We start from the raw sequence: 12,266 nt of genomic DNA on the forward strand, positions 1-12,266 counted from the left end.
CTGCAGTGTCCACATTGGTATCACACTTCTTGCAGCTCTGTCTGATACATGAGCATGAATGCATTGCTTTTGTTTAACTTTACAGTAATAAATGTTGTATATGGTGTCCATCTGCTGATTCAAAATGGAGGTGCTAATGCATTCACATGCATATACACAGAGGATTTATTTGTTTTTATTCCCCCTCCCCTCAAAGAAACTGAAGGACACTGCATTTCCAAGGACTGATGAACTGAAGAAGGACTTGCTAAAGAAATACAGTGCAGAATATCAGGAATCTATGCAAGACAAGGTAAAGGTATCAGACAATTATATCTTTAATCAAGCATGGAATAGTGATTAGAGTATCATATTAGGATCTGGGACACCCATGGAAGTTCACGGGATGACTGTGGGCTCAGCGTTCTCTCTCAGCCTAACGTACTTCCCAGGGCTGCTGTTATGAGGATAAAACAGAGGGGAGAATGATGATGTAAGCCAACCTGGGTCCCTCTTTGGGAGAACAGTGGAGTATAGATACCAAAACAAATAGTATATGTGGAGTTCAATTTGTATTTAACAAAATAACAACAAAGGTAAATTCCCTTCTTGAAATAATAAACTGGGTTGAATTTTTTGTTGTGGGGTGTTGTTGTTTTTTTATAGAATGAACCCTGAGCACATTCTGAAGATGCAGCGTACAAGTTCTATAAATAGATAAATAAAGTTTGTCTTTTATAACCCCATTTAATGTAGTAACATTGTAGTGTATTCAACTGCATGTATGTAAACTCACACATTCACACACCATGTAAAGCTTTGTCCTGGGCAAGGATCCTAATCCCTGCAATCCCATTGGTAGCCCAGGAAGAACCATCCAATCACTAACAAAATAACAACAAAGGTAAATTCCCATCTTGAAATAATAAACTGGGTTGATTTTTGTTGTTGTGGGGTTTTGTTTTGTTTTGTTTTTTAAATTTTTAATAGAATTAACCCTGAGCACGTTCTGAAGATGCAGCATACAAGTTCTATAAATAGATAAAGATTGGCCCTGGTCACACGGGCAGGAAACTGCGGGGGGGAAGCGTGGCAGTTTGCCCCGGGGCAAACTAACGCGTGGTAAAGAGATCAGACCTCCTGTTGAGGTACCGTGGAGGTACCGTGGGAAGGGAGAGGTGCTGATCGCAAGACAATTCCACGCGCAAAAAAGAAGAGTGCAGTGCGGCAAACTGGATTTTTTTTCTCGTGTACACCACGACTGTGCATGCTCCGTTGGGTGCTTGTGCGCATCCACGGAGATGTGGGGGAAAAAAAACCTTTTTCGCAAGGGGACATGGGCGGGCGCCGGATGCCTCCGGAAACGCGATCAGACGCCTGCCCTTGCCCCGCAGTTACCGGAAACTAGTACCTCCGAGGTACTAGTTTTTTGCTGCATGTTTTTGGTGGGAAGCCTCAGTTGAGCCATGGAAGTGCTACGCTTCCCAGATGTGCCGGTGAGATCGCACCCGGAAACTCCGCCTGTCTTCCATCGCTCTAGCGTGGCAAATGCTCCATGAGACCGCAGCCTAAGTTTGTCTTTTAGAACCCCATTTAATGTAGTAACATGATAATACCAATAACAACAACAACAACAAAATGTCAAAACAAAGTTTGAGTCCAGTGGCATCTTTAAGACCAACAAAGTTTTATTCTAGGTATAAACTTTAATGTGCATCCACACTAATGTAGCTGAAGAAGTGTGTGTGCACAGGAAAGCTTATAACTTGAATAAAACTTTCTTGGTCTTAAAGGTGCCACTGTGGACTCCAGCTTTGTTCTGCTGCTTCAGACCAACATGGCTGCCCCATCTGGATCTAAATGTCAAGTGCATGATTGGTAATTGACAGGTAAACTTGTTGCTTTCTACTTAAAACCAAACTTCATTGCCTTTGGAGATTATCCGTGAAAACACTCCGGATATCACAACCACTTCTCACTGCTCTCGCCTACATACAGGACAGATAATCAAGCCCCAGAGAATTCTCTTCCTAGCCAGGGAGTTTTGCATTACTCCGGATAGGAGTGGAGAAGTTTCTCCCATAGTTCTTTCTTCTGTGGGTCATGTTGACGTTATCTCCCTGAGTACTCAAACACCTGCACTGCTATGCCTAGGAAAATATATTGCATTAGTGCCCAAAGTACATTTGATGCTTCTTGTAGTTTTTTTAAAATTAACACTACACCCAGTTGTGCTGCTTATGTCCCACTGAATTCTATAGTATTTGAGTGTCCTAATTTTCCTATCCCATGCATGAGTATTTGGAAGATAATCTCAGTGGGTTAAAGTAGTCATGAAAATGTTTAATGGGCCAAAACGTGTTTCAAGAAGTCAGTATCCATGTCCATGTCTCATTTCAGATTCATTTACAAAGACCGAAATATGCATACATGTGGCCCTTTCTACATTACTATGTACGGATAACAAAATATAATGTGAGAGCCATCTCTAAAATCTTCAGACTTTTTCTAGGAACCTATGAGACAGGAAACTTGTTAAAGATAATCAGGTCTGGGTCTGACTGGTGCTTTGATGGAAGACCTTTTGCTAACTCCACGTATACTGCCTAGAGAGTTTCAAGGAAGTAACACAGCATTCAAAAGTAACAAATAAAAATTACACAGACTTATAGTATGGTAGACTTATAGTGAAATCCTAAACCGAATTATACCATTGACCTTGGAGTTACAAGCCTATTGACTTTATTTATTTATTTATTTATTTATTATTTTCTATCCCGCCCTCCCCACAAATGGGTTTAGGGCAGATTACAATATGAAAATTATGACAGTGATCACATTAAAATTCTAAAAACAATCAATTAAAATCACAAAAAAAATAAAGATGGCATCCTGAAAATCGTATTACCCCTGTTCTGTTTCTGATATTATTGATATTCAGGTATGGCCTGATCCAAGGATACCTGCATTAACTAGCTCCCTGCTAGCAACAGTTGGATGAAAACAGTTTGGCAGGGAGTTTTGAGCAGACTTTAGTAGATTTGAAGAGTGTAACTCTGTTCAGGATTGTACTGCTATTTAATTAACTGGGGTTCTAATTCTCCTTATCACTGTGCCTATATAATCATCTAGAGTGTGCTTCTGATTCCCAGGCCCAAATTAGGATGGCCAAATTGGCATCATGGCTGCAAATTCACTTTTTTAAATGTGATTTATTCACATGGCAAAGCAATTGAAAAGGCCAAAATGGATGCACTAATAGGGATCTCATTCTCACCCAGCCTTCAGTCCATTCATCCAAACGTCAGTACCAGAAATAAGTCCATGTAGGAGAAAAGCAGCTATACAAATGATTAAGGCAGAGCCATATTTGAAGACATGCTCTGACATTGTCACAGTTGGTTTGGATTCCAGTGATCCTGTTGGTTTATTTACTTAATTAGAAAAATTATAGGCCACCTCTCCAAAGACAATCAATACAAAGCAGGCCAATGCCACTGAAACAAGCCAGGGTATAAAACTTAACGGATTTGCCCTTCCTTAGTTAGGCTCCTACCTTTGTCTTTGGTTGTTGATTAGGTCTCTCCACTTAACACATTTTCCAGAACAAATGTAAATCTGACTTACTGAAGAAGCTGGAGGAGCAAAATTTGATTGAAGCAGAGAGAAAGAGAGTTGCACAAATCCGTCAACAGCAGCTGGAAAGGGAACAGTTTCAGTTCTTTGAAGATCAACTGAAGAAGCAAGAACTAGCCCGTGATCAGAAGAGTAGAGATAATTCTGTTTCATCTGAGCAGACGGATGGGAGCATGTTGTCATCCTGCCTTTCACCACATCTGAACAATAGTTTAACAAAGAAGAGTGAAGCTTCAGCTGGAGGGTCTCCTCCAATCAGTCGGGCAATAAAGCCAGCTGCTACACTGAGTGCTGTCCAGAGTAAGCAAGCATCTTTCTTCCTGGTGGGCCACTGTGTCCCATTTTTATTTTAAAAATATTTCCCACTTTAAAATGTTTCCCATTTTCAGTTAGGGTCATTTTATCACAAATGTTCAAGATTAGCATCACATTTCAGATCCATTAAAAAGTACAATTTAACTACCTATAAAAATCCAAATGTTTACATCTCAGACGATCAAAACTGTTAGGATCCAATTCAACATTGTGTTTTAGGAGAGTGTTTTGCTGTAAGATTTCCTTATACATGACTCTCTCTCTCTCTCTCTCTCTCTCTCTCTCTCTCTCTCTCTCTCCCTCACTCTCTCTCCTATCCCCCCCCCCCCCCGCCTCCTCCTCCTTTTTCTTTTCAGGCAATGTGACTGAAGGGCTACGAAGTGTAGTTCTGCCCAGGGATCTTTGTCACAAGTTTCTGCTGCTAGCAGAAGCAAATACAGTAAGAGGCATAGAGACATGTGGAATTCTCTGTGGAAAACTGGTACAGTTGATCCTTCACATTTGTATGGGGAAGTCCCTTTTAATAATACTGTATTTTCCTATAATGAAGTGGTATCAGAGCAAAAGCAGATCTGAAGTGTAAGTGAGCTATATAACTGGCTTTCTGTAAAATAGCTTGTACGGGTCTGGGCAGGAATTCTTATTGAACTAAGGTCTGATTGTTTGCCTCTCTGCAGAAGTAGTTAATTCTGTGAGAGGCATGGAATGCAATTAACCTGCTACCACCCACCTCCTGTGCAGTTAGGTGCCATTGACAAGATTCTTCATGGGTTTTTCCTGGCTTCCATGAAATTCAAATGGAATTTTGTTGCAGGAAAATTGATGTAAAGGAAAGCAGAAGCTATTGATGTGTTTTATCCTCAGATTTTGCTTTTTTAAAAAACACACTTCTAACGCTTATCAGTTATTATTTCTTGGGTTTTATTTATGCATCTCAGTTTTGCTTTTTTAAAAAACACACTTCTAACACTTATCAGTTATTATTTCTTGGGTTTCAGTAATGAGCGGTGACTCAAGTGGTTAAGACGCTGAACTGCAGGCTGTGGAAGGTCAGTAGTTCAGCCGTTTGAGACCCAAGTGTGCCGCATGATGGAGTGAGCTCCCATCTCTAGTTCCAGCTCCTGTCAACCTAGCAGTTCGAAAGCAAGAAATTGCAAGTAGATAAATAGGTACCACTTCGGTGGGAAGGTAACAGCGTTCCGTGTGCCTTGGTGTTTAGTCATGCCAGCCACATGACCACGGAAACGTCTTCGGACAGCGCTGGCTCTTCGGCTTTGAAACGGAGATGAGCACCGCAACCCTAGCGTCGGATTCGACTGGCTTTCGAACAAGGGAACCTTTACCTTTAATGCACGTTGATGTCTAATGTTCACTACTGAAATACTTAACTGTACGTAAAACATGGAAGATATGTAAACTGTTCAGCCTGACACCTGAGGTATATACATAGATGCTGAATGTGTATATTAAATCTAATAAGAAGGTAAAAATAAATTAATATGTAAGGAAATTCTATGAATGTTTACTAAGAAGTAAATTCCACTGAAGTCAAGTGTTAAAGGGTTGTATACTAAAAGGGCAGTACTGATGTCTTAGCTGTAGATATGAACAGAAAGCATCCTTGGGGGGGGGGTTAGACTTGTATGTGTGTGTATTTTTATATACTACGTTAACTCCACTGTTGCTATTTTGTCTGTTGCTGTGATGAATCACTAGGATGAAGCATCAGCTGGTATAAATTAATGCAGTTCTTCTGAAGTCAGTAGTAAGAATTATGCCAGTTTATACCAACATTAGGTTCTGGAGATTAAAGTTACTTCTTCAAAAAGATATCTTCCCACCCTTGTGTTTTACAGACCCATAATGAATTCACTATTACTCATGTGATAGTACCAAAACAGTCTGCAGGGCCAGACTACTGTGACATGGAGAATGTGGAAGAGTTATTCAGCGTTCAAGACCAGCATGATCTCCTTACTCTGGGCTGGATCCACGTAAGTATACAGCCAATGAAGTGCTCGAGATGGGAGGGCAAGTATGCAGGTTCTTAAAAAAAAGAACAAACATACTGTTATCAGCACTGTAGGAAAAAATGACAGCTCTCAAATACATTTGTAAATTTTCCTGGTCTCATCAGTGAAAAAATGGTGGAAAGAAGGAAATAGGAGATTGAGTCATATATTCCAAGATGTGTTTGGTTGTTTTCCCATGCCTCCTTATGGACAGGTGTAGGTTTACATGGTATTGAGCCGCTCAATATGCTGTAGTGCATATAGGTGTTGTTGGGTTACCAGTGTTGCTGGCAAATATGGCAGCACAAATATCAAATCCATATATGCTTGTCACATTCTGGGCAAGCTGCTAAGTGCAGAGTTGAGCACATACAGATGAAATTGTGTTGGTGTAGTCATACCACACAGCTCAACTCAATTACAGCTTATATTTTAAGAGGTGTTTTGAACAGTGCTACAGTTAAATTGGCAAGACAGACGTGCCAAAAAAGTAATAGAAATTCTTCAGCATTGCACAGTTACTCTCATTGACAACATTTGTGTGATTTACCTTCTCCAACATTGGTCTTAGATCACATTTATTTGTTTAGTTCCATCAGTGATAATGGGCTGAATCCAGTGATCTCTCAGTGGAAGGCCCTGAATTGGTTTTGGAGCTATCCCCTTCCCTAGCAGCCACCTCCAGCTCTGGAAAAATCGATTTCCAGGGTTGCAGGACCCTAAACCAGGATGCCTGACTTTCTACAGTGAGTTTACTGTATGCTCTCCAAGAAACTAATTAAGCCAACTGAGTTCAAGTTGAAGTTTAGTTGTACTTTTTCCCTGTTCCAGAAATAGTTACATAGGCAAAGGCCCTTGTTTTCTGTTTCTTTCAGGATTATTTTCTTGCCTGGTTACTCTTCACACTTTCAAAAAGTACCTCATCTGTGACTTCAAGGTGTCAACTTCTGAAGGTCTTGAACGGTGTCTTATCACTTTAGATGAGGGCAATGGCATAAATGGTTTCCTTCAGTGGTTTCCTTTGTTGACAAAAAAAGTAAAAAACTTTATACTAATGGTTTCTCCTTGATGGTATTTTAACCTTGACTGGTAAAAAGAAAAGAAAAGTGCCCACTGTGCAGAGCTTTCCTTTTTTTCTTTTGTAGACACACCCAACACAGACGGCATTCTTATCTAGTGTTGATCTTCATACACATTGCTCTTATCAGCTAATGTTACCGGAGGCTATTGCAATTGTTTGTTCACCAAAACATAATGAGTGAGTTTTCTCTCTAAACTTTTGGTAATGTTCAAATAGCTACTTTTACTATAGCCAAATCACCTACAAAATAGCTTTTTAAATGTCAAGGTGACTATGGTCACTCTGGGTGAGATAAGGCTCTTCGGGGGTGGGGCTTCCCCACCAGCCAGCTGGCCAGTGGTAGATCGGAGCCCCTGAAATTGGGGGAAACACTGCCCCCATCAGGAGGATGGCAACCCCATTGGACCTCCTTCGTCCAAATCTTCCTCTCCCCTGAGTGCCTGTTGCTTAAGTAGAAGTATTTGCCCTTGGTGTGGAAGCTTTATTTATTTTAGGTGGAAGAGCTGTAAGTTAAGGGTATTTTTTAAATGCTACTTTTCTTCTGGTATATTAATATGATATGAGAATTAAAAAATAAAATAGTGAAGTTGGCTATTCCTTTTAACAGTGAACCTTAGAATATATGAAGCTGCTTTATACAGGGTCTGCGATTGCTGACACCATTTTAGAGAAGAATTTGGCCATTTAAAAATGCTGTGAGGGCCTGAGTTAGGCTCATGAAAAGGCTTGGAGGGAGAGGACCAGATTGCCTCATCTCTCTGTGCCACGGGTCTGATCCGGCTCTTGCATCATTTTTAAATGGCCACATTCTCCTCTAAAATGGTGTTGGTGGCCACAGACCCATGGCCTCTGTAACTTCTTGTCTGGCTCTTAGAAAGGTGCAGTTCTAGGATTGCATTGACAGTGTCCAAATGAGTGGTGAAGTAAGTGACCTGCCTCCCAGCGTCAAACAAAGTTCTGCATTTGTAGCACAATACAGGAGTGCACTTACAGGGCTTCATAAATTCAAGCAGGGCATAGCTGGACAAATCTGAACCAGTGTTCTGGCTTTAGTCGTTGCAGCATATGCTGTTTTGTGCATCTCTGTTGTCTTTAAAGCAGCTTCATGGGACTGAGCTACTTGTGTCTGTAGTTAGGGATGAGTTTGACTTGAGATACTAAAGCTTGTCTGCTCTTTATGCATTTTCAAGGCCCACATCTTCATAATTCACTATGTGGTAATAGTCAACTATTCCCACATAATGAATTATGAAGATGTGCACCTTTGATTATGATTCTGGCTAATCTGTGGATATATTTTCAGAATGCAAAGGAGCAAGATTTTTTTTTACAAGTTACTCTTATTCTTTGCTTTCTAGCACCGGAGTCTTCAGACTTACTAATGCTGGCATGTTAGAAGTTTCTGCTTGTAAAAAGAAGGGCTTCCATCCTCATACCAAGGACCCTAGGCTATTTAATGTAAGGATAACACTTACATTAATCACCATCACTTTGGTTAAGGATATATATTTTAAAACATAAACATATTGTCTCAGAGTAGTTCTTTTTTAGATCATATAAGTGGCAGCACTACTGAAAGAAATGAATAATAATCCCAAAACATGTATGTTGAAGATTGTTGCTTATGTTGCTGGGGTCATGCTACCAGTTTGCTTCTGGAAAGGGGAAGGATATGTGAACTCTATTTCTTCTTTCCTCTGCTCCCCAGAGTTAGCTGTAGTGTACTGGTGATGAAGGAGCAGAAATAAGCATGAATCTTGCAACTTTGGTGGGGGAGTGTTTTCTACCATCTTGCAGTTGACTTAAGCTAGGATTGAAAATTTGCTCTTGCTGCCTTCATGTAAAGAAAGTTAAACATACCCAGCACACCCCCCCCCCAATATTCCAGTCACTAATCATTTTTTTTCATTGGATTACACAACAGTGTGGCTAAGCTGACACTGACCAAAGATATACACACACATCATTGTAACATTAATGTTACACTATAGCAATCATTCAGTTGGAGTACTGCTTCGATATTCCACTGTCCAGCAATATGCAGCCTGACATCTCACGAAAACTTGGTAATTGCAGCAGTCTTTCAAGAGTCCTAACCTGGATGGCCCAGACTAGCCCAATCTTTTCAGATCTTGGAAGCTAAGCAGGGTCGACCCTGGTTGGTACTTGGATGGGAGACCACCAAGGGTGTCCAGGGTTGCTACATGGAAGCAGGCAATGACAAACCACCTCTGGACGTCTCTTGCCTTGAAAACCCTATAAGGTCACCATAGGTCAGCTGCACCTTAACAGCACTTTCCACCACCACCACTACCATGCTTTCAAGAAAGGGCAGGGGGAGAGCCAGAAAAAGAAAATGCTTCTTTGAGCATCAGGAAAATACCCTCCCTGCCTACTAGTCAGATCTCATTGACAGGGCAGCACTAGCCATTGGACAAATACCATGTTTTCAAAGAAACAAGCCACTGTTGTGTTCTGTCTGCTACATGTTTTATTCTTGATTGACTTCAGCTGCCACTGATTCCCTATTAACAGATGTTTGTGACTGATTTGATGTTTTTTGTTTACAGAGTTGCAAACATGTCATCGGAAAAGACGTAAAAATAACTGTTTTAGATCTGAGGTGATATGGATGGGAGAAGAAAGGCCTTTCCCCCAATCAGATGCCCTAAGGAGAACAATGGCTGCCAGATTTTACTACAGTGTTTTTTCCAAAAGTTACTGACATTTTATATTTGTACATTTTAGATTTAATAATTTGATATTTATTACCCTTTCCCATTTTGAGATTATTTTGTTGTTCTGTCGAGATAGAGTTCACGATGGCATTCAATCAGGATCTGTTGTTTATTCTGAAATACTGATGACAACAATAAAGTGAACTTGAAATAGTGACAATACTGGGGAGTTTTGTACTGCTTCTGATCTTTCTGTCTTCATGATTTTTATTAACTGTGTTTTTTCAGCTACACATATTTTTATGGTTTAACTGTTGGGTTAACATAAGAACTATGGACTACAGAATTTAAGACTCTTGGATATTTCAACTCCCCCCTTCCCCCCCCTCCCCTGAAAGTAAGATCATGGATGGTGGCAGACACTGGCTCAAGAGGACTTTGATCCTGGGGAAAGCTTGCTTGGAGTGGAACAAGTGAGGAGTGTTTATGGAAACAAGAGAAACATATCCAAGCAAAACAGCCTAGTCCTATTGCCTCAGTACCATGTGTCCCCCAGTTGAGTAATGCTTCCTACAAAGCAAGGAGGAGACAGCCATTGGTTGAATTGGAACACTGATGTTCTATGAAACTTTTTTTAATCAAACCAAAACAGAACAAATCCTGAAACTTCATAACTATCTTGATTGCAGTGACCAAGGGTTCAGTATGGGCACTAGGAAAACTATCAAAGGATCAGAAAGAAGGCTGCAAATAACAATATTTCTTAAGTTCATTCTGAGTTTCAGGTTGAAATGTTAAGAATCGGCTCACGCAGCAACTCTATTTACTGTATGTAGGGCAAAGGGGTTTTTGTTCGTTTTGTAGCCCCATATTGATGAAGATACACATCTTGAAGACTTACTTGAACAATTCTTACCCTCCTTTCCATCTCACAATAAAGATTTTTAAATGTTCCAAGACAGTTTTCAATTCTATCAAAAAACAACTAGTTTCAACTCCAAAACTGAAACATTTGCTCCAAGCCCAATATGAAGCATACCAGAAGTTGTCACGAAGAGCACTAATGAAGCTGAATCCCCTCACAGAACTTTCCTCTGTCCTTTTGGTGGGATCCATGTGTGCACTTTTATATCACAGGAAGCATTCATTACTATTTTTTGTCTGGCCTTAGGAGCATTCTCTGCAGTTGTCACAAGAACCTAAGAAAAGACCTGGATTGGACTAAGGTTCCATCTAGTCCAGCATCTTGTATTTAGTCCAAGATCCTCCCCCAGAGCAGGGCATGATTTCCATTGTTTGTCATTGTAGAATGTGAAATTCAGAAGTTCACTGCCTTTGAACATGAAGGTTCTACTTAGCTGTCATGACTAATAGACCAACCCTCCCCGACGGTGCAATGAGTATTAGTTAGTCCTGTATGTATCTGCTGTGGTGGATGCTTTTTGTTCAACAAGGAATGAATTTGCAGTGCTTAGAATAATAGAAGCCAAAGGGAATTTTTATTTGTGACAAATAAAAAGAACTTAGCTGATCATTTCCCACCCACCCCCAAAATGACACATTAATCTAACTAGAAACAGTGAGACATCGTTATGAAGGTATTTGGAATGGAGATATATAAAAATGCTATTATTCCTGAATACATTCACAGTAATGTGCTCAAAGAGAGAAACAGAGAGAAGAAGAAGAGGAAGCAACTTAGAAGCATTTGCGGTGTACAATAGATGGCCCAGCCTCATCGTATTCCTGTTTGCTGATCCACATCTGCTGGAAAGTGGAAAGGGAAGCAAGGATAGAACCCCCAATCCAAACAGAGTACTTGCGTTCAGGAGGAGCAATAATCTGTAGAGGAGGGGAAAAGAGAGAAATGTAAGAATTCTTGCTAAAATGTTGTACAACAGGTTACCCTGGGCTGTCTTGCATAAAGAATGTTCATTCATGGGTGTTGTGCAAGCCGCCCCTACGACAAATCTTGATCCCAGAAGGATTTTTATCTATATGTATCTGCTTCTGACAGAGGTAAGGAGAACTAATCCCAGAATCTCAGCATGACTGCGGTAAGCTTAAAGTAAAGGAAGTCACCATGTGGGCTCAAATCCACCAAAATGTTTGTGTGGACAGATTTCTACATGCTCACCATGACTTTTCTCCTTCCTCCTGCAGCCTAAAGAGCCCCCCCCCCAGTGCCTGTGTGGTCCTCTGTGCTCAATGAGTAGAACTTTGGGGATCATGCATTCCACAGGTGGAAATCCTTCCATCCATGGGAAAGCTCTGGTGGATCCAAGCCACGATTCTTTAGACCAGCTATATTTCAGTTTTCTTGGAAAGTTCACTCATGGTCAGGTTTATAATTTGCCATATATTTGGCTTACTTTATAAGGAAACTTCAAAAACCTTACCAGAGTGTTTATATAAATTTAACTATGATAGATAAGTCTGATGACTTTTATTTATTTATTTTTTTAAAAAGATAGCTCATCCTAATAATCATTATTGGCCCCTGCCACACGGCAGAAAAAAACCCGGCCAAAGTGGCACCAAAAGAGACACGCGGTGGCAGGATCA

The 12,266-nt window shown here is 40.5% G+C and overlaps 2 protein-coding genes across 5 annotated transcripts in view; one reads left to right on the forward strand and one right to left on the reverse strand.

Annotated features, from left to right (window-relative positions):
* The window catches only part of STAMBPL1 (STAM binding protein like 1), a 35,197-nt gene extending 25,400 nt beyond the window's left edge, over positions 1–9,797 (forward strand). For 2 of the 4 annotated variants that reach the window (XM_015424605.1, XM_015424606.1), the window contains exons 5-11: positions 197–292; positions 3,585–3,915; positions 4,287–4,411; positions 5,787–5,924; positions 7,088–7,200; positions 8,382–8,481; positions 9,594–9,797. In XM_015424605.1, coding sequence (XP_015280091.1) covers positions 197–292; positions 3,585–3,915; positions 4,287–4,411; positions 5,787–5,924; positions 7,088–7,200; positions 8,382–8,481; positions 9,594–9,650 — 960 coding nt within the window. In that variant the 3' untranslated portion in view covers positions 9,651–9,797. The remainder of the gene's footprint in view (positions 1–196; positions 293–3,584; positions 3,916–4,286; positions 4,412–5,786; positions 5,925–7,087; positions 7,201–8,381; positions 8,482–9,593) is intronic. The other 2 variants (XM_015424607.1, XM_015424608.1) reach the window with 2 other exon arrangements.
* A 1,337-nt stretch (positions 9,798–11,134) lies between these two features.
* Positions 11,135–12,266, reverse strand: part of ACTA2 (actin, alpha 2, smooth muscle, aorta) — an 18,580-nt gene continuing 17,448 nt past the window's right edge. The window contains exon 9 of the mRNA XM_015424620.1: positions 11,135–11,543. Within this exon, the coding sequence (XP_015280106.1) occupies positions 11,400–11,543 (144 nt within the window). The 3' untranslated portion in view covers positions 11,135–11,399. The remainder of the gene's footprint in view (positions 11,544–12,266) is intronic.

Source organism: Gekko japonicus, unplaced genomic scaffold, assembly GCF_001447785.1.
Source record: "Gekko japonicus isolate JY-2015 unplaced genomic scaffold, Gekko_japonicus_V1.1 scaffold422, whole genome shotgun sequence".
In the NCBI taxonomy this organism is placed as follows: domain Eukaryota; kingdom Metazoa; phylum Chordata; class Lepidosauria; order Squamata; family Gekkonidae; genus Gekko; species Gekko japonicus.